Source organism: Eptatretus burgeri, chromosome 16 (genome assembly GCF_056783735.1).
Source record: "Eptatretus burgeri isolate ZD-2024b chromosome 16, Ebu_testis_v1, whole genome shotgun sequence".
NCBI classification, from domain to species: domain Eukaryota; kingdom Metazoa; phylum Chordata; class Myxini; order Myxiniformes; family Myxinidae; genus Eptatretus; species Eptatretus burgeri.
In genome coordinates, this window is record NC_140976.1 from 42,908,970 (window position 1) to 42,931,908 (window position 22,939).

General features: G+C 45.8%; 1 protein-coding gene and 1 long non-coding RNA gene across 2 annotated transcripts in view; one reads left to right on the forward strand and one right to left on the reverse strand.

Moving 5' to 3' along the window:
• The window catches only part of LOC147010961 (polycystin family receptor for egg jelly-like), a 179,844-nt gene that overhangs the window by 149,078 nt on the left and 7,827 nt on the right, over positions 1 to 22,939 (reverse strand). Inside the window, exons 3-5 of the mRNA XM_085860453.1 lie at positions 18,657 to 18,827; positions 12,510 to 12,766; positions 9,509 to 9,667 (exon numbers count right to left, since the gene is read on the reverse strand). Of these exons, the coding sequence (XP_085716579.1) occupies positions 9,509 to 9,667; positions 12,510 to 12,766; positions 18,657 to 18,827 (587 nt within the window). The remainder of the gene's footprint in view (positions 1 to 9,508; positions 9,668 to 12,509; positions 12,767 to 18,656; positions 18,828 to 22,939) is intronic.
• The window catches only part of LOC147010963 (uncharacterized), a 118,907-nt gene that overhangs the window by 27,882 nt on the left and 68,086 nt on the right, over positions 1 to 22,939 (forward strand). The gene's annotated exons all lie outside the window — the stretch shown is intronic.

Sequence of the window (22,939 nt, forward strand, 5' to 3'; positions counted from 1 at the left end):
CTACCATGGTGTGGATGGGAGGAGAAATGGTGTCGGGATAATCCTGAAGGAAGATCATGTCAACAGGGTATTGGAGGTGACTAGGGTGTCTGCCCGAGTGATGAGTGTGAAGTTGGAAATTGAAGGGGTGATGATGAATGTCATCAGTGCATATGCCCCCACATATGGGGTGTGAGATGGAATATAAAGAAGATTTCTGGAGTGAGTTAGATGAAGTGGTGGAGAGTGTATCCAAGGATGAAAGAGTGGTGATTGGAGCAGATTTCAATGGACATGTTGGGGAAGGGAATAAAGAGGATGAGGAGGTGATGGGGAGGTACGGTCTCAACAAGAGAAATGTGGAAGGGCAAATGGTGGTAGATTTTGCAAAAAGAATGGAAATGGCAGTGGTAAACACGTATTTCAAGAAGAAGGAGGAACACAGGGTGACATACAAGAGTGGAGGAAAGTGCACACCGGTGGATTACATCTTAAGTAGGAGATGCAACCTGAAAGAGATTAGTGACTGTAAGGTTGTGGCAGGGGAGAGTGTAGCTCGACAGCATCGATTGGTGGTCTGTAGGATGACTTTAGAGGTGAGGTTGAGGAAGAGAGTGAGGGCTGAACCAAGGACCAGATGGTGGAAGCTGAAGGAGGAAGACTGTTGCGTGAAATTTAGGGAGGAGGTGAGACAGGCGTTGGATGGTGGTAAAGATGGGTGGGATGATTGGGCAACGACAGCAGAAGTTGTGAGTGAGATAGCTCGGAAGGTACTTGGTGTGACATCTGGACAGAGGAAGGAAGATAAGGAGACTTGGTGGTGGAATGAGGAAGTACAGGAAAGTATAAGGAAGAAGGGGTTGGCGAAAAAGAAGTGGGATAGTCAGAGAGATGAAGAAAGTCGGCAGGAGTACAAGAGTGGCGTCGAAAAGCAAAAGAGAGGTGGCTAAGGCCAAGGAAAAGGCATATGACGAGCTGTATGAGAAGTTGGATACAAAAGAAGGAAAAGGATTTATACCGATTGGCAAGATAGAGGGACCGAGCTGGGAAGGATGTGCTGCAGGTTAGGGTGATAAAGGACGCAAATGGGAATGTGCTGACGAGCGAGGAGAGTGTGTTGAGAAGGTGGATGGAGTACTTTGAGGAGCTGATGAATGAAGAAAATGAGAGAGAGAGAAGGTTGGAAGAGAAGGAGATAGTGAATCTGCAAGTGGGTGGATCAGTAAGGATGAAGTGAGGACTGCTATGAAGAAGATGAAAAGCGGCAAAGCTGGTGGCCCACAAGGTATACCAGTGGAGGCATGGAAGTGCTTAGGAGAGATGGCAGTGGGGTTGTTAACCAGATTGTTTAATAAAGTCTTGGAAAGTGAGAGGATGCCGGAGGAGTGGAGATTAAGTGTGCTGGTTCCGATTTTCAAGAATAAGGGTGATGTGCAGAGCTGTGGAAATTACAGAGGGATAAAGTTGTTAAGCCACACCATGAAGTTGTGGGAAAGAGTAGTGGAAGCTCGGTTGAGAGGAGAGGTGATGATCTGTGAGCAGCAATATGGGTTTATGCCAGGAAAGAGCACCACTGATGCGATGTTTGCTTTGAGAATGTTGATGGAGAAGTATAGGGAAGGCCAGAAAGAGTTACATTGTGTGTTTGTGGATTTAGAGAAAGCTTATGATAGGGTGCCAAGAGAGGAGTTGTGGTATTGTATGAGGAAGTCGGGAGTGTTGGAGAAGTATGTGAGGATCGTGCAGGATATGTATGAGGACAGTGTGACAGCGGTGAGGTGTGCGGTAGGAATGACGGACCGGTTTAAGGTTAAAGTGGGATTGCACCAAGGATCGACTCTGAGCCCTTTCCTGTTTGCAATGGTGATGGACAGGTTGACGGACGAGATCAGACTGGAGTCTCCATGGACCATGATGTTCGCGGATGACATCATGATCTGTAGGGAGAGTAGGGAGCAGGCTGAATCGAGGCCTTGAGAGGTGGAGGTACGCACTGGAGAGAAGGGGAATGTTAGTCAGTAGGAGTAAGAAGTACATGTGCGTAAATGAGAGGGAGGGTGGTGGTATGGTGCAGTTGCAAAGGAGTTGAGGTGGGGAAGGTGGATTGGTTTAAATACTTGGGATCAACTGTCCAAAGTAACGGAGAGTGTGGGAGAGAAGTGAAAAGAGAGCGCAGGCAGGATGGAGTGGGTGGAGAAGAGTTGCAGGAGTCATTTGTGACAGAAGGGTACCTGCAAGAGTGACGGCGAAAGTATACAAGCCGCTAGTGAGACCAGCTATGTTGTATGGTTTGGAGGCGGTGGCACTAACAAAAAGACAGGAAGCGGAGCTGGAGGTGGCAGAGTTAAAGATGCTGCGATTCTCGTTGGGAGTGACGAGGATGGACAGGATAAGGAATGAGTGTATTAGAGGGTCAGCGCAGGTAGGACGGTTTGGAAACAAAGTGAGAGAGGCGAGATTGAGATGGTTTGGACATGTGCACAGGAGGGAAGCGGAGTATATCGGGAGAAGGATGTTGAAGATGGAGCCGCCAGGCAGGAGGAGAAGAGGAAGGCCAAAGAAGAGGTTCATGGATGCGGTGAGGGCGGACATGCGGGTGGTTGGAGTGTCAATGGAAGATGTGGAGGATAGAGCGAAATGGAGACAGTTGGTCCGCTGTGGCGACCCCTAACGGGAGCAAGCCGAAAGAGGAAGAAGAAGAATGCGCACCACCAGTGTGGCAGTTCACAGCCGCGCACTTTTTCCGTGATGTCATGGCAGCTGCTTGCACCCCGCGCACCTCGTCCCTCTTGGATGGTACCGTCCGGCAGGAATTCCCTTCTGCCGGATTACAAACACACGTGCAGCCATGACGTCACTCTGCGTCACTCTGCGTCACTCTGCGCATCTCAAAGCAAGCCCCGTGTTTCGAGGGGTTCCCCACGCGAACACATGTGCTCTGCTCGTCAGAGCTTTACAAACACGTTCGCGTGGAGAACCCATCCGGTCCAAATTCCGAATCCAGCCTAGCTTCTGTCCATCTGCGGGATCGGCTAACATCCACCGCTGGCGTTTCCGGACCGGGTTTCACCTGCGCAGCCGCGCACGTGGCGGCCTTGTGCGTAGCACAGCACGGACCCCGCGCTCGCTGCTGTGCAAACCCAGCACGGTTCTCAATTCAGCTACGGCCGCTACTCGGCCCTTGTCCTTCATCTGATCCCGTCGTCATCGCCGTTCAACGCACACACTCCTGCGTGCCACGATGCTCACACACTCCACCATGGCACTCGGACACGGAGATGCGGTTGTGTTCTCCCGCATACCGACTGTCATCTCCCTCACGTACAGCGACCTCACACACACTGTCTCTCTCAAACATCGCCTTTCACTCACACACACCATACTACTCACACACGCGGTTTCTGTCACACGCGGTGCTTCATCCACACACGGTGTTTCATCCACATGCGGTGCTTCATCCACACACGGTGCTTCATCCACACACAGTGCTTCATCCACACCATGCGTGCTGGAAAGCACGCATTTCGGCACACTCACAAACACACATTTCGATACCACACACACCGGAACAACCACGCTGGGAATTAGCACCACCTCAAGGGGTCCCGGGGTTTCCATAACCCCCAAGCTCCGCGTGCACCCATTCACAGCACTCGCCCCCTTTACCTCGCAAGGCTCGACCAGACGCTCCTCGTCACAATCCGCCTCAAGGGGGCACAGTCCCTCACCTCGTTCCTGAAGGAGGCCATCCTGCTGCTCGCACCGGGTCACAAAACACTCCCCCAGCTCAACCCCATTGTCCCTCACTATCCCAACCTGTGTGTGCTCGTCAATTACCTGGAGTTTCTCCTCTACTTGTTTTATCTCAGTCACCTCGTTTATTATTTCCGTTTCTTCCTGGCTTTTCGTCTCTGTTTCCTGTTCTATTCCCCGTGGCTCTGGTGTTCCTTCCTTTGTCGCCTGCGTCTCCGTGCATTTCTCAGTCACCTCCACGTGTCTCGTCCTGCATGTCTCAGTCACCTCCACGTGTCTCGTCCTGCATGTCTCAGTCACCTCATTTAATTTTTCCCTCTGTGTCACCGTCACTTTTTCCGTCACCTGCACGAGTCTTGCCCAACGCGTCTCCCGAATTATTTTGTCCTCCACCGCGGAGCCGACACAATCCACACTCTCCCTCAGCTCGCTCGCTGGTTCGGTGCCTCTGCCACGTGGCGCCGCCATTTTGCACTCCACTGCCCGTATCTCGCCACGTGCAGGCGCCATTATGCCTCTTATGCCCAGACTTACTGCCTTTTGCCCTTCTTGGATATCCAGCCCCATGCTCTGCATTTCACCCCGCAATTCTTTCATTTCCTCTTTCATTTCGTTTTTCATATCGTTTCCCATTTGTTGCACATTCGTTTTCATGCCATCTTTTGTGGCCATGTTATCCATCATCTCTTTTATAGACTGCATCATCTGCATCAACATTTCCCCCACTTGGCTGATCTCAGCCGACTCCGACGAAACCGAATCTCCTCGGTCGGTTGTGGTTTCGCTGGGGACTGAGGAGGGATTTTGACGGAGGAGGGGAGGGGGGTGCCATACACTGCGGCTCCCGCCGCTGCGCCCATTGCGGACTCTGCATTTATTTGCGGGGAATAGTCAACCTGCATAATGGGAGTGTCCTGCATGGTCATTTCGTCCTGAGTCAAAGATTCTAACATTTCCAAATCCATTCCTAATCCCTCCTGCCCCTGCTCGCCTTGGCTGAACATTTTACTTGCTGGGAATAAAATTAATAACGCTCGTAATTTGGGGACACGGGGGGGTTTGCTCCGTATACTCCTGATCCGACTCCGTAAATTTTGCTACGGAGGCGGAGGGGGCCGAATCGCACTCCTGACAACCAGTTGTTACTGGCCGGGGGGGTCGGCCGCCAACCGACCGCTCTGAACGGAGCCGCAAGTCGAGTCGGCCCGACCGATCGCCCGGAATATAGATCGCCATCCGGATAACTCCGAGCGACGGGTCCTTGTACAAGAACCGAAATACGCCAATCGGCAGATCACGTGGAGTAGGGTCGATTGCCAATCTTCAATTTACCTAAATAACCACGTGATCCAACTACAGGGGTATTCCACCCTCGACGGAAATCGTACGGAACAAACTGCCGAGGCGAGCTTGTTCGTGCGCAATTCCGAGCAGCGTATTCGCCGAGAACCGTCGGTCCAAATGCCCCCCTATTACGGCAAACCAACAGCTTTCTAACTCCCAACACACGAAATGTCCAGTCAATGAGGGAATGGACGCAACGAGCAGGTTTACATTCACACAAGGACATTTATTATCATGAAACACGTATGCAATTAAATAAGGCAAAACACTATGCAATTATACAAACAACAAAAGCACGACAAAAGAACTACAACCGCCTACTTATTATGTACAGTCATTTACACTTAACAGCAGTTCCTGCTTATTAGACGGGCCCACGGACACACGTACGTACGTACACACACACTCACACATGTACGCACACACATGTACACACACACACACACACACACACACACACACACACACACGCACGCACACACAAAATTGTGGCTGAGGCCTTTAATCACGAGCTCCAGCTCAGAGGACAGGTGAGCTGAAACTCAGAGCTTGACTCGAACCTTTCCACCTCGTGTGGTCTTCAACTTGTCCAGACCTGGGCTCCAGCGAGAGCGAGCTGGATCCAATCGCTGCGATCCTTCCGGAGCTCCCATGAATCCTCTTGCGCTTCTCAACACGTGCCGGTGAGATGAGGCGCCGATCCTTCCTGTCGATGCGTCGCTTCCCCGAGGATCCAACTCCAAGAAGAGGCCGATGCAACGGGTGGTATTTGCTTGTCTATACTAATAAAAGGCAATGTGTGTGCGTGTGTGTGTGTGTGTGTGTGTGTGTGTGTGTGTGCCGTTGGTTGTTATCTCCATATATAGGGGTTTCAAAAAGTGGAATGGAGCCCTCCCAGGTCTCAAAGTATCCACCTCCGTGTGTGTGTGTGTGTGTGTGTGTGTGTGTGTGTGTGTGTGTGTGTGTGTGCCGTTGGTTGTTATCTCCATATATAGGGGTTTCAAAAGTGGAATGGAGCCCTCCCAGGTCTCAAAGTCTCCACCTCCGTGTGTGTGTGTGTGTGTGTGTGTGTCTGTGTGTGTGGGTGTGTGTGTGTGCCGTTGGTTGTTATCTCCATATATAGGGGTTTCAAAAAGTGGAATGGAGCCCTCCCAGGTCTCAAAGTATCCACCTCCGTGTGTGTGTGTGTGTGTGTGTGTGTGTGTGTGTGTGTGTGTGTGTGTGTGTGTGTGTGTGTGTGTGTGTGTGTGTGTGTTCAGATCATCTTCAGATGCAAGTTTCAGAATGTGGAGTGGACTCCTCCCAGGGCAGGCTCAAAGTATCCACCTTCATTTTGTTAAGGGGTCACGATTCACAGACCAAGCTGTGAAGTTTTCTGTTCTCAAGGTTTTGTGTCGAGAGCTCTCTTCAGGATCGTCGCTGAGTGCTGGACAGCTTCCAACTGTAGTTCGTTTGAAATAATATTCCCAGGGATGGTTTTTAATATCTCTATGAGGTTCTTTCTCATAATTCCCATCGCTTCAACTATCACTGGTACAACTATGGCATTCTTTAGCTTCCAGGATCTTTTCACTTCATTCTTGAGGTCATGGTATTTGGTCATTTTTTGATTTCTGTATTGTTTAGTCCAAAATCACTGGTATTAACACCTCAATTAGCAATGCCTTCTTCTCTCTTTTTTGTACCTAATTCTGATGTCTGGTTGCAATGCTTTGTTTTCGATGTTTATGCTCGATGGGATCATTAGGTCGTACGTGAGCGGTTTTCAATCCATGCTTCCATGTTTTCAATCCATGCTTTTGGTTAATGTTCCCATAAATTTTCTGAAACTGGGATATCAAAGTCTTTGCAGATGTGCCTGTGGTTAACATTACAAACTCTAATGTGTCGTTGTATGTATAGTACAGCTATTCTGACATGTGATTTTAAAAACATTTGTGTTCAGTCATTAAATATAACACATCACTCTCTTTGCTAACGCCAACTCCACCCCTCATCGATCTCTCTTTTTTTTTTCTTACCCCCTCCCCCCCCAACTCTCTCTGTCCCCACCTCCCTCCCCACTCTGAATAAAATGCAGCACTGTCCTCCCACACCTCTGTCAATCTATTGCTCTCTCTCTCTCTGACCCCTCCCTCTCACAGTGTATGCTCTCCCCACCTCCACTCCCCTTCCTCACTCTTCTCACGTTTCCAAGCTTCCCCTTCTTCACTCACTCCTCGTCTCCCCTCCCTCCTCTCCCTTCCCTCTGTCCTCTCTGCCTCCCTTCCCCCTCTCTCTCCATTTCTCTTCCTCCACCGCCCTTCCATTCACATCCGTCATCGAAGCGACGGGTTGTATTTGCGAGTAATTCCTCCCCACACCCGTTATTTTTCCAAGTCTGCCTCTATTTTGTCTTCAATATAAAAAAAATGAAAAAACATGGGCACCAATTTTAAAAAACATTCATATATTTTATTGCGCATATGATTTTTAGATCCTCATGGAGGATCTCTAAGTCTTACTCACGTTGTTGTTCTTGTGGACGTTTTTGTTTCACAGCCTACAGTTTTCATCGAAACTTCCTGAAACTTGGCATATATATGTAAAAATACCCTGCGCAGACAGTAACCATCTCCGATTTTGAAAATTTCTCCGAGAAAAAAAAGTTATAACGTCAAAATATCTCCGCTAATGGAAATCGCCTAAAAATTATCTCCGAAACTAAGCAAGCCTTTTGAATTCTGTTTGTGGGAATCGAACAGGGCATTAGCAGAGATTAATTACCGCACAGATGATACATCACTATGACGTCATATCAATTTTTATGACGTCATTCCTATTGTTTTGTTTCACAGCCTATGGTTTTCATCGAAACTTCCTGAAACTTGGCATATATATGTAAAAATACCCACGCGCAGACAGTAACCATCTCCGATTTTGGAAATTCTTCCCAGAAAAAAAGTTGACGTCATATTGCCGCTAATGGAAATCGCCTATACCATTATCTCTGAAACTAGGCAAGCTGTTTGAAGTTTGTTTGCGGGAATCAAGCCGGGCATTAGCACAGATAATTTATCGCAAACCTGATACATCACAATGATGTCATATTCGTTTTTATGATGTCATCATTAAGAGGACGAGGATCTTAGCTCATTCGAGCTTGTTATTGACTGAAATGACATCAAAATTTGGGTACACACATGACATATGTGACAAACTTATATTTCATCTGCATTTTTATTCTACATCATAAATTGAAGAAGAGTTTGGATTACCATTTTGTGATTAGCTAAACGGTTACAAGCAGGATGTCACAACTTCAAGGGGACCCTCGTCAAAGAAAAATGTTTTTTCAACATAAAACTTCTCGTGTACAAAAATGTAAATCATTTGTGGACATTCATTCTGCACTCAAACATGATACAGAAGTTTTTGATAAGGTTGTATCTCAAGCATTACGATGATATCGGTTTCCTTTGCTAACATCTAATGTGCTTCTCTTCTTTGGTTTGTTTGCACATCTTATGTGTTTTGCGAGCAGAAATCTGCCTGAGTTGTGACACAGCTCACCACCACTCATTCGTTCCTCTTTTTTTTCTCACCTGTGGAACCAACTCCCACATTGTCTTCAATCTTATTCTTATCTCCAGATGTTCAAGACAGATGACCACTATCTCAGATCATCCCCCATCCAAAACCATGATCTTTTCTACCCCAGCTGCCATCCCCCCCCCAAACCCCCAACCCAATCTTCATAATTTCCAGTTGTTCTTTCCTAAGAGTTTGCTTTTGTATCCATCTTGCCCGACCCATCAGTCCTCCCCACACCCATTATTTTTCCAAGTCTCCCTCTATTTTGTCCTTCAACCCTGCTGTTGGTGTCCCCCCCCCACTCTCTACTACCCTTTTGCCCTTTTGTTCTGTTGCATTCTGATTCATTCGGTGTTCTAGTTCTTCCACAAGCCTTGACTTTGTATACAAAGTGAAAAAAAGGGAAATTAAACAGATACAGTATAGGGAAAAGTTAAATCCATTCTAATGGAATTTATTTTATATTTTAACTCTCTCAAGCTTATTTAGGAGCTTATTCATGTACTACATGTAATTAGGAGAGATCAATGTACTTTAACATGAACTACAGTACAAGAACAATGGAATACAATGGAGAAATCAACATCATATTGGTATTTGAATAGATATGCAGTTAAATCACAATGAACAAAGTGCTCAGATGTGAACACCCAAACAGGCCAATCCAAAACAGGTACTTTAATAAAAAGTCAATCACACTTATTATGGACAAACAAATACATTTTGATGTTTAGCTTGTATATGAGAGGAAGTTGCCTTTTACACATCTTGGCCTTCAAACCAATAATCAAGCCAATGAATTTTTCACAACTTGCAGAATGACTCATTCTTTTAAATAAATAAAAACAATTGCACTTACAAATTGTGCGTCAGCATTTGTGAAAGATCCAAGCAGGGATGCGTATACTTGAACATACTCAATGGCGAGATTGGGATTTTGCTTTACTGTGCTCCACAATTTTCCACCTTCTTCAAACTCCTTAGTCGTATTGTGTTCATCTGGCTTCAGTGGAAGAACCTATGTTATTAAAAACAAAGGTACATTTTGATGAAAACCTGAGAAACACAATGATTCTACTGAGAAATCAATGTACAAATATAATTTGTTGTTGTTGTCACAACTTCATTCTGATTTGTACACAATCATAATAAATGTGGAGTTTAACTTGGCCCTTTTTTTTTAGAAGCCATATCGTGAGAAAGCTGAAATATTTCCCCGATCACTGTGAATAATGTGGCTGTATTTTTATTAATTTGAATGTCCTGGACTGAAATTTAGAAATTTAAAAATCTGTCCAGTATACAGATAATTGAAATAAATTAGTGTAATTTGTATAGTGTAAATACAAGTGTAAATACAAAGATCATGCTAGTGAAAGGTGACACCTTGAGAGGACACCATATTCAAAGGCTAAATGGAGCAGCAGGATTGAACAAACTCAGGGAAACAATTTTACAGAAAAACAAAGAAATACTGTATGTATAAAGGAGTGGATGTGCACAGAAAGCTTGGAGCAAGGGTCACCACCATCTTTAGATTATGACTGACCTTTAGTGATTTGTCTGATGGGTTTTCAACTTATTTACCCTGACACCACCCCCCCCCCCCACCCACCCATCCCACATACAGCGAGCGCCATTACACTGTCGATCCATCTGCTTTTTGGATGATTTTGGCCATACTTTCCATCTATTTCGTACACTTCTTCCTCCAGACTGTCTGTCTTTCTTCCTGTGCACTCCTGACTCACTCTCTCTACATGGCCCCCGACTCTCTCTACGCAGCCCACCCTCCCGACTCTCTATGCGTCCCCCGACTCTACAACTTTTAAAATCGTTATTTTATTTCAATTGAATTATATACTTGAATACTGTAGAGCACCAATCGCCTCATTGGCACTTTCAAAAACCTTCCATTTCACAGTATTTTGACAAAATAGTATGGCATTTTACGTCATAACGACCAATCAAATTTGCCCCTCAGAGACCCAGCCCATGTCCTTGTTTGTCAAGACTGCATGGGATAATGTGTTCTCTGAACTCTCTAGTTTCAGATGTAAATGAAACAAAATTCATCCTGGATGCTGCTATGATGGACGCTGACCTCAAATCATAGAGCAGGCAAGATTCCCAAGCGCAATATGCTGTCTGTGACATTGGATGAAATCCACGAGTCAGATGAACAATAATGCTATTGGCTGACAACTTGGTGACCAGAGATGCATTATATACAGTTTCAAATGATCAGAAAATGTCCAGCAAGATTGTCTTTTCTTCTTGCTTGAGGCTTAAGACCTAATAGTTTGCTGAGTTAGCATGAAGAACACATCTAGACTCCCCAAAGCAAAGAGAAGCAAGAGTAGAAACCAGAATTATTCAATGCAATTAAAGCTGGTGGTCTATGTGTTTTAAATTGAGAATTGTAGCAAAGGTCATGCTGTTTATCTGATGTAATTGAGTTATCGTTGTTGCCCAGATAACACAAATTTGCCGATTCAGGGCCCATTTGAAACACTAGTGTGTGCCCGTATGTGCCTGGCCATACGTGCAAAGAAAAAAAAAGCTTTCAAAGAAAAAAAAAAGAAGAATTGTGACGTCAATCGTGACGTCATAGCACCGTGTACTGTCACTGAAAAAAAAATCTTTCAAACCGTGTGCCAGAAACAACAACCACACAGGCCGTTCCTTCGCTCTCGCGTGCCCGTACGTGCGCGGCCATACGTGGGAAAAAATAAATAAAAAGAACAATTGTGACGTCAATCGTGGCGTCATAGCACCGTGTCCTGTCATTGGTTGGGAAATAAATGGCCATAACTTGGGAACCACTTGTCCGATTAATATCAAACCTTGAAAAGGCACATCTACAGGGCACCAGCAATATACCTGGCACGTTTCAATTAGATCGGACCAGTGTTTGTCGAGAAACAGTGGTCGTAGACAAACATACAGACAGACAGACACACACACACACACACACACACACACACACACACACACACAGAGATTGCTGGAATTATAGATAGATTATGGCACTGCTTGACATCGTAAAGAGTGGATACGAGTTCAGTGAGATGCAGAAACAAAATTTCACATCTGTATATTTGTGTCATGATCAGAGGCCCAGCAAGGCAGGATTTTATATTGGATATACAGTGTAGTATTACGTGTAAAATCATTATGCAACTAGAACGGCACTTGGTAGAGCACATACCTCCACCAGGCTGAAAAGTTTACATTTATTTTGGAGCCCAATGATAGTCCAGATCTGCATCCGTAATTCAACCAAAATAAAATCAGCTTGTTCTTGTCACCAACCCAACTCATCGACCAAATTTCGTAAGAATCAGTCCATAATCGTTTGAAATATCGTGCTATAGTTTTTGGTCTCATCTCTCAATTGTGAAGAATCACTTAACAAAAACAAATTTAATCTCGTATCTGGATTCGGATCTTCACAAAATTTAAATTAACTTGTCCTTGCCACATGCCCAAACTGTCCACCATGTTTCGTTTACCATGTCTGTCCGTAACTTTTTGAGATATCCTACTCACAGACAGACAGACAAACAGGGGTGAAAACCTAACCTCCATCCACCTTTGGTGCCAGAGGAAATTAGTTACATTTAAATAGTCCTCAGCAATTTTAGAACACCATTGGACTAAACTACACTTTTCACACAACACTGGAATTATCATGTCCTTTACTTACTTCACACAACGTTTTCTTCAAACATGGGTTCCGTGATTCACATTACTCACCTGTGGCTTCAATAATATTGGCCTTGTTGAGAATATGTTGGCCTGCAACTGGTTAGTTACAAAAAAAGTACTTCAAACCTTGAATATTCAATTTGTCTCACCTGAACTGTTGAAGGAGATTCGGTGCAGTCATGGTACACATTGCAAACTTCAACAGATACATTAAGCAGATGGTCCACACTCGGGTCTCCAAAAGGCAAGATGAGTTTCGTGGTCAGGACAACTGTGTTGATATAAAGCATAAACTCCCGCTCATGATTCTTTGCCTTTGTAATGTAGGTTGCAGAAGAATCTGTGCTCTCATTGAGCAGTGTCCAGTTTCTGCAAAGGACTTGAAATTTGGTGAAACCAGCAATACCTGTGAATGAGTGAGAAATATGATGTAAAATCTGGTCCAGCTGGCAGGAAAATGAGGCAATTCAATTTCCGACATAGTTTATTCATTATTTACATTATAAAAGGAGCCATGTCTGTCTGTCTGTCTGTCTGTTTGTTTTTTTGCCATGTTATAACATGAGAACAGATGCTGGTTATCCCCACACTCCCAGGAATCATTTTTCTTCTTGCCCTATTGATTAGCCATCCCAGCAAAGATTGGTATTTCCGTCAGTGAAGCGACGGGACTTATATTCTAGTAAAAGATCATTTAGCAGAAATAATCGATCAGGACAGTGAGAGAAAGAAATAAACATGAACAAATATACGTAAAAATGATAGCAATGAGAATAGAGAACATGATCGATGTAAATACCATCATTGTAAATGTCGTGGACACACAACAAAAATTCATACAGCCGAACCCACCACCATACTGGAAAGAACCTCACAACAAACTCAACCCATTCTATGCCTGAAATGTTCTGTCCCACCTTTTGTTGTGTACTTACACACATAAACTGCAACTGTACTTGTTCGGACTCGTATCGCTGCGACACAGCACTCACCAATTTCCCTGCTTGGGTCGACCGATGGAGAATAGAAGGCCTCTAATTTAACGCCAAGAAGAGGGAGAGCAGTAAGAGGTCGATCTCAAAGGAAGATTAGTGACCTAGCCAAGGTGGAGAGGCTTGAGGTAAGATGGAAGAGTAGGCCACTGCCAGACGTGCTTGGCTTGAGAGCTAGTGCGCTGTTGAATCAGGGTGCTAAGACTCCGTGGGGCTCATAAGGAGGACTCCAAGGAAGACGTGGCTGGAGATGGAGAACTCTGTCGGGAGCAGACGAGAAGTGAGCGAGGCTCTACAGATGGCGGAGTGGGTCGTTTAGGCCCCACAGATGATTGTGCATCAGATGCATCACATGGAGCTGCAGGAGGTTACTGTATCGCGAGGATGGCACCAAAAGTTAAAGCTCTCACAAGACGCCCACAGAGAAGGGAGGTAAGCCTGAAGCAGTACGATACCAGAAGGAAGAAAACAGTGCCAAGATTCCGAGAGAGGGTATGGAGGAGGGGCGGGATGACGGGAAGATCACAGCGAGAGGGGAAGAATGGAGGAGGGGGCACAGGATGAAAGGAAGAGAAAAGTGTTTTTTTGTTTGTTTGCATACTTTGTCGAGGCTCGAATGAGAAACACACAATGCACAGCAACGAGGACATGAGACAAGAAGGGCGGGAGTGGGAAGGACAAAACAGTGGGGAACAGAGACATGAGGAGATCTGTGGAAGGGAGAGGGATGGGGCGGGGAACATGGGGAATAGAAGATGGACATTACAGGGACTTTCAGGAAGGAAAGCAAGGAATTTGAAGGAGGTGGGCTTGGGTGGATTATCTGGGGTGGAAAAGATTGAGGATTTGGATGGGGGATGATAAGAGGTGGTAGTTAACAGCTGTTTTGAAGGCCTGGAGGGAAGAATGGGATGAAATAGAGTGAGGGAGTTTATTCCAAAGGCGGGAAAAAGAGGAATGAAAGCGTGAAGGTGAGCAGTGATTCGTGATTTTGGTCGTTTTACAAGAACGGGGTTGTTGGTGGACCTTGAACGCCCTGCGGAAATGTGGTGGAGACAAATCGCATAGAGAGCAGGGGGGGTGGGGGAGAGGCTGGAGGAGAGACGGTAGAAGACAGAAAGACCACCGACCAGCCTGCGGTGAGAGAGTAAGAGGCCCAAAGACTCAGCCTCATTGCGTGAAATGCCAATGATCCGAAATGCCTTGGTTTCCGCAGCGTGAAGCCGAGAAAGGTGGGAGGCAGGAGCACCAGCCCAGAGAGGAGAGCAGTACTCCATCAGGCTGTGGACAAAAGCCTTGTAAGTGGTCAGGAGTTCAGGTGGGCCGAAGAAGGACTTTGCACGATGGAGGATTCCCAGTCGGCGACTGGCTTTGGAGGTGAGGTTTGAAATGTGGCTTTCCCAGGAAAGGTCATGGCAGATAGTGAGACCCAGAAGCTTGAAAGAAAGGACTTCTTCCAGAGGATTGTTGAGAAAGTGGATGGGGGGGGGGTTCTAAATGGTCCTTTCAGAGAGACACAGAGAGAGTGTGAGATTTGTCCAGATTGAAAGACATGTTCCACGTGTTGGACCAGTTTGTGATTTTATCCAGATCTGCAGTGAGCGAAGAAGCTGCTGCTTGCCGGTCTGAAGGATGACAGATGGTACGGCAGAGGGTGGAGTCAGCAGCAAAGAGATAAAGAGGATTTTCCAGAGAGTCGGAGAGATCATTGATGAAAACCAGACAAAGAACAGGGCTCAGAACGCTACCTTGAGGAACTCCAGCCAGGACAGGAAGAGAGGATGAAATAACTCCATTTAGGGCCACACATTGACTGCGACAGGAGAGGAAGTCTGCGAGCCATGAGTGGAGATGGCCTTGGATACCATAGGAAGAGTGTTTGGTGAGCAGGGCAGGGCGCCAGACCGTGTCAAAAGCACGCGATATATCCAGGGATATGGCTCGGATTTCCTGTCTGGTATTGAGGACTTCCATCCATTGTTGGGAGATAAGAGCAGAAGCAGGATATCCATGGTAGAGTGACCTGGTCTGAAACCAAATTGATGATCGGAAATCAAACCATTGGAGAAGAGGAAGGATTTAATGTCTGAAGTGATGATGGATGATTGCTGATGATTGGGAGAAGGCTGATTGGTCTGTCGTGGAAGGGATCTGTTGTTGCAACTTTTTTGTGCAGGGCAGTAATGTTTGCTGATTTCCAAGCAGATGGCAGATGACCTTGAGCAAATGAGAGGGTGAATAGAACAGAGAGAGGGTGAGCAAGAGCAGAGGAGCAGGCTTTTATGACACGTGGGCTGATGCCGTCTGGACCGGTTGCAGAATCTGAGTCGAGGTTTGACAGCAAGCTCTCCACCTTGTCAGGAGAAAAGGACACAGAGTCCAGGGACAGTTGGGTGCGACTGGGTCAGGTGGGTAGAGAAAGCAATGGGTTTAGGACACAAGATTTCAATGCAAACACCGAGTTTAGGCATTTTCAATATTCAGTGTTGAAAATAAAACACGAAATATTGGAATACGGACTCTGCACAGAAATCCCGTGTCTATCTGTGCAGTCGCAAATCTGAGCAGACGAGATTCGCACTAAAAATAAATAGTCTGCACCTCCTCTTGTGAAGAAGATCATCTGACACAGAGACAGGAATCTGCACGGAGTCAAAACACTGATGAGGTGTTACCTGATGTTGGCAAAGAAAAGATCAAGTTCCAAATAAGAAATATAACGAAAGAAAAACGGAGGAAAAGGAGAAATAATCATTCTTAAATGCCAGATCTCTTCGGTCCTTGAGCTTTGGGGGATGAAAGGCAAGGGCAAACGATTCATGGAGCAGCTGAGAAAAACAAAACTGGTGACGAGACGAGAACCGGTCCCTGTGTATAAATTTGCCAGGATTGCATCAACAGCATATAGATCACAAAAGTCATACCAAGGTCAGTTGGATTGATGGAAATCAACTCCATGGGCTTAGCAGTAGCATTGCCCATTCAAGAAAAAGTGACAGTCAAACATTGCCATGAGAAAAATAAATCAGACAGACAAAGACCATGACCATGTACCACCATGGAAATGGCAACAGATGAAACAGAGAGAACACCTGAGAAAGGAAACGGGACAAATACAGCAATTAATACATGGAAATAGAAGCCCAAAGCTATTAAAGAGAATCCAATATATATATATATATATATATATATATATATATATATATATATATATATATATATATATATATATATATATATTTGAGGGCCGGGGGTCGGGTGAGAAGACCACTCGGGGGGGGGGGGGAGCTATCTCAGCTCCCACCAGACTCCCTGGAATTGCAGGCCGTCGCACATGGATAATTCCGTGACGCGGCGGGTCGCTTAACCGACAGTGGACGCCAATAACTCAACCACGTGACCAAGGGTCCTCCCTCCTAAGGGCGAACCGGGTTACCTAATTAATCACGTGATTTAATTACCGGGGAACACGCCCTCGGTGCGCTTTGTCCGAACCGGATCATTTTACTGGATCGGATGCAGCCAAGCGACACTGCTAAGGACGTAGCGGCTAAAAGGAACTGATTGTTGGGAATAAAGTCCCAGCTAATCTAGGACTTGGACAATGCTGGATCAATGAAGGAAAAGACAAAAATGATCAGAGAACATTTATAATAATGATTTATGTACAAGCAGGTGAGGAAGAGTATGTGGTATCGTCAATAGATTTATTTGGGTGTGTTGTGCAGAGATAGGGAAGAAGGGTCTGGTGCAACAATAATCAAGCAACTTATAAAAGTGGACGCAGAGCAGACCTAACCCAAAAATAATAATGACAATCTTCTCCAGGCTTACTTCCATCGACAGGCGCCAGGACACACACACACACACACACACGCACACACGCACACACGCACACACGCACACACGCACACACGCACACACGCACACACACACACACACACACACACACACACTCAGAAAACCCGATGAAGAGAGATAAAACAAGACAGGAGAGGAGTTGAGGTTACAGGAGGTGTTGAGGCACTTCCATCCATCTCAGTGTCACCATCGCCATCTCTCTCGGGACAGTGTCATAGGCCTTCTCTGGGTCCACAAATCCCAATACCATCACACCTTGCACCTCCAACCACTTCTCCACTTTCTTCTCCCAAAGAAAAATCAAATTTATGCCGAGTGCAGAAGTCGTTGGAGGAACGACTACGAGATCATAATTTTGAAGTTTCATGTCGATTGATGAAGCAGTTCCAGAGAAAACATTATTTAATATTTTTCTTCAATCCAATATGCCTGCCAAACCATGTGACCCATGAATTATTCCTTCACAAATTTGGACACCCAAGGCTTGGGGAACATTTGTGTGAAGTTTCAACATCATGGAAAAACAAATTAATAGTAAATATCTGCGATCAGAAGGCGATTGCCAAGAGTAAGCCTTCCCTGGTGACTTACCCTTGCTGATCGTCAGTGACTTATTGTTGGCCTGTGGTCCAATGATGGCCATATTTTTTTTGGACAATCATTTGACTTTGACCTTCAACATTTAGGGATGGAGTGTCAATAAAGAAAATGTGTACCCATCTGCAATCTATCCATAACACTCAACATCATGAAAATCGGAGGAAGATTTTCAAGTCATGATCAAAAAGGTGTTCTTTGTTAATTTGGCCACAATTCAAAAAATGTAGGTCCAAAACTGATCAAGTATCATGTGCACAGCTTCAGTGGAGGTACAAAAGGCCAAGCGGTCTTTGAGATTCCGCTTTGACAAAATTGAGCACTGACAAAAAACGCATTTTTTTTTTTCAGACCGTCATTTGACCTTGACCTTTAACCCGGAGGGGTATAATGAAAATGAAGCGTAAATATGCCTTGATTTCGGTTCTGTAGTGAGGGCATTTTCATTCTGATCCCACAAACGAGAGTCAAATTTTGGTGAGAAATGTTAAAATGTCTATAATTGGGTCATGACCCTAAAAATAGGTCAAGGTCAAAAATGTCAACCCCGCCTACTTTTTATTCCTATTATTGATGCAAAATTTCATTCTGAAAGTCCCAACTGGCTCAGAAATACAGCTTGGGAATTGTTACGGCTTGGAAACTTGGAGTGCAGGAAGAATTTTTTTTTTTGGTTGACTGGTGCTCTAGTACTCCTCGGGGTCTAAGAAAATCTGTGGTGCCATTAATATCAGGGGCACTACTTGTACAAACAAACCCTATAACAGCAATAAGCCTTCCCCTCTACAATAGGGGGATGCTTTATGACCGTGTCCAAAATTTACAACTGATTGAACAATTTCTCACCTTCACTCGGACTCCATTCACATGTCCCTCCAAAAGGTATAATGTTGGTTTTAAAGGAAAGAACACTTGATGAAAATGGACGCTTGGAAGATCCAACTGTCACTATTGTTTTATAACTTTCGCTTGGTTTCAGAAGACCAGGAAGAATAACCAGGCCTTGAGTGTTGATGCCTGCGTGTAAAATGAAATAGTGTTGGTTAGTGTTATGTTGACAAATCATGGTGTAAGCAACAATACAGCTTCATTGTTGAGACGTCATCAACAGGCATATTTATAGCAAGATGGATGTCACAATACACACTGGTACAGGTCATGGTACGTGATGTCATGTCCAATAATCACCCTAACACAGAACGGAATCCCACACCTCCTCTTCCCCTTTCAAAGATGCGGGATACAATCGTGTTCGTGTCATACAGCATAATCAGTCGAAGAGCAATGACAAAGTTGCACATACATGTATACACATATCACGCAAATGCTAAACAAGCAAAGACTAAAGAAGAAATTTTTTTAACAGGAACATGAGTTCAGGTCGAGGATTCTAGCATCGTGACTTGATGAACACATGTGCTACAATGTGGGTGTGGCTGCTCATTTCAAGCAGACTGTACAGAGGGGAGATAAAACCTGACCCTCTTAGGTGGGAGATGGTGGGGTCGGTCCTTCTTACGGTTAGGTAGCAACTTGTTGCTGGTAGGTGGCTCTTTGTGGGTGATATCATGTATTGTGGTGGTGCCTCAGGCACAAGGTGCTGATGATACGGATGGAGATAACAGTGGTTTCTCCAGTTGACCCAGCCTGATGGAAGTTTGATGTGGTAGTCACAACGCCGTCCAATAGCAATGATAATAGCAGTCTTGTTCCACAGTTGAGTATTCTGATCTTGGATAGATGCGTCGGTGCCGATCTGGAGTGATTTCAATGCCTTTGCAGTCTTGTCGTAATACATGATGGTTTTTCTGCGCAGTTTGGTGGCTTACACGTCACACTTGTCCACGGCTGGCTGCTACTCGGCAGCAAACATGCGACGATGTCTGGACACCATTATACATGGAGGGTGGCCGAACGAGACAGGAGCCAGGGAGCGGCCCATGTCCCGAGGAGTGTTGCACCATTCCAACAGTCCTGTGCAAAAGTTATCATCGTTGAGTTTGCTGTTGTGTGTCATCATAGCGACCGAGCTTTTCATCGCCTAGATGGTGGCCTTGGTGTGGCTATTAGAGCATGGTAGATGCAGAATGGACATGTCATGGTGAACTCCCCACCGCCCCATAAATTTTCAGAAGTCATATAAGGCAAAATGGGGACCCCCATCAGAGTGGAAATAATGGGGACCCCAATATCCATAAAGAAGGACCACATGATCCTGGTGAGAACAAATACAGACATGGCTAACCAGAAAAACGGTCAACATGGACCAATTAGGACTTTCCAGCATAGAAGAATAGATCAGCAGATGTGTCCGGATCTTCACAGACAACTGATCATGAATTCCAAAGTACTGCCTTAGTCTACAGCCCTAATCGGCACATTTCAATGGGAATCCGCTGCAGATCGTGTTGGATAGAAGACGAGACTCAACGCCACAACACGAGTGCTCCCGCAGACCATCCAGGATGGGATCACGCAACGTCAGCAGCTTATCAACGAGGTTCGTAACAGCTGATATGACCACCTGTTGCGCATAATGTTGGAGGAACACTGCTCCTCATTATCCTCCAGTGCGACATCCACAGAATGACGCAAAAACGCGCCCAGTAGAGTGTGATGATAGCCCTTCCGCCAGATGGCGGTGAAGATGAAGGGAGTCATTTTCTAGATAATATGCTGCAACCTTGGGTTTTCGATCTTTCTATGTGGGTATTGAAGATCGACACCAATGGCCTGCGATCAATCATGAGATTGAATGTAGGCAGACCGAGGAGATACCGGCTGCATTTGGACGCAGACCAAGACACTGCCAATGCCTCAAGCTTGATCATAGCATACCGAGACTTGATATCACTTAAGTAGCGGGAAACACATTTCACAAGTCTCTGTGAATCCCTGTGACATTGTAACCATAAATGTCCAAGTCAGTTGAGCCGAGATGCATCTGTCTGGAGCATCGTAGGCAGCTGAGGGTCAAAATGCACCAAAGCAAGTGGTGATGTCAGTGCATGTTCAGTGGCGTGAAATGCTGCATCATGATCTGGCATCTACTCGAACATTGATCCCTTCTTTAACAGACTTTGCAGAGGAGCTGATGCAGATGTGACTGGTAGTGAAACTATCTTGCTGGTGCAGAAGTCCCAAAAATAAGCGTAGAACAGTTTCTCGGCATGGGAAAGTCCACAATCGCACACACCTTTTTCGGATCAGAAGCAATGCCACACCGGCTGATAACGTACCCACAAAACTTCACCATTTCCTGGGTTAACTAAAATATATGCGGGTTGATCGTCATGTTATGTTTGTGACAGCAGAAGTTCTTCTTGTACATAGTTAAAGTGTCTGTCGAATGTATCACTATGCGTCAGCATGTCATCCACCACTTTCAGTGTGGTCGAGGCCTTCCAGCACAATATCACCCCTGGAACTGTACTCATCTCCACTGATGTTCAGACCCAATGGTGCATGGAGATATTTGTACTGGGCACACTGTCATAAATACCATGAGGAGCTGACAATCAGGTGGCAAAGGAACCTGTCAGTAGCCTTTCGTGGTATCGTTGTAGGTTATGTACTTGCTGGAACCCTGGATGCACGACACTGCATCCACTGGGATGACCAAGAGGGACGCGGACCTCTTGTCATTGCAATTCAGCATGCAGAGATCAGGACACATCTGCACACCCCCTTGCAACTTCAGAGAGACTACAAGTGCGTGACACCAACCTGAAGGTTCGCTGCCCAACAGCACGATCTGTTGACCTCTGACTCACAGTCAGCAGAGACATGAAAATCACTGCCAAGATAAGTGAGTCTCTCTGTGACATTATTATCCTCACCACGAACAGGTACAGACAAGAGAGCAGCATCCAATATGTCATTGAAAGCCTGCATCTGGGTTTTGACTCAGGAAACCCGTAATCACAGCGGCTCCGACACCTCATACTGCACCTCGAGGGCCCCAAAAATGATATCCAGAGTCTCTGCAAAGATGACTGCATCGTCTGTGAAATCAAGGTCAGAGATCTTGACTTTCCCAAACGATGCACTGCAGCTTGATCTCTCCGACATCCTCTTCTTAACCCAGTCCAGATATGTGCTGAGAAGTGTGTGGGCCAGCACACACACACACACACCTGACAAACTCCAGTAAGAACTGGAAATAATTCAGAGATGGTAACACCACATCAAACAGCACTTTCAGTTCCAGAGTATAGTTCAGACATCAGATTGATCAGTTTTGGTGGCACCCCACGAAGACTAAGAATCCTCCAGAGGGCATCCTGATTCACTGAATCAAATGCTTTACGGAGATCAACCTAGAATGCAAGCAGCCCCTGCTAAAACTCTCCTCTGCATTCGTTGAGGACACGAAGAGGAAGGATACAGTCAATCATTGATCTCGTTGGTGTAAAGCCTGACTGCTCTGAACGCTGGTGCTCAAGCAGATGGTGGTGAACCCTATCAAGAATTATCTGAGCAATGACCTTGCCCGGCACTGTGAGCAGCGTCACCCTTGGTAGGTGTTGCAGTCTTGGCAACCACCCTTCCCTTTCCAGAGAGGGACAACAAGACACCTGTTGCAGTCAGTTGGGATGATTCCTGTGTTCCAGGCAGAGCACAGAACTGCATGCATCACAAGTACAGCATTTCCACCAGCCTTGAGAAATTCAGCATGGATGCCACAGATCCCTGGAGCTTAACCCCATTTCAACTGGTTCACCGCAACCGGTGATTCCACAAATGAAGGTGGACCACAGTTGATTGGAGGGTCAGCAAAAGGGACAGTAACACCCCTGACATCCCACTCAACAGCTGGTGGATCAGCCTTGTACAGCCCCTCAAAGTAACTGGCCCAGCAGGGCCTTCACTTCAGACTCCTCTGTCAAGAGCACAACACCCCCTGCTCTAACTGCAGTACACCGAGGGACAGGCTTGGATGAATGCAATGCGTGAATTCCCCCTGTAAGCAGGATGAGAATCACTTGTCCACAGGTGATGCTCTACCCCCTCAGAGATTCCTTGCATGTAGGCCTCCTTGTCCACCATTAGTGCAGATACAATTTCACACCTCAGCTCCATGAATAGCTCGGCTCGACCATCAAGCCTGGCCCTGCGACTGGTCAAAG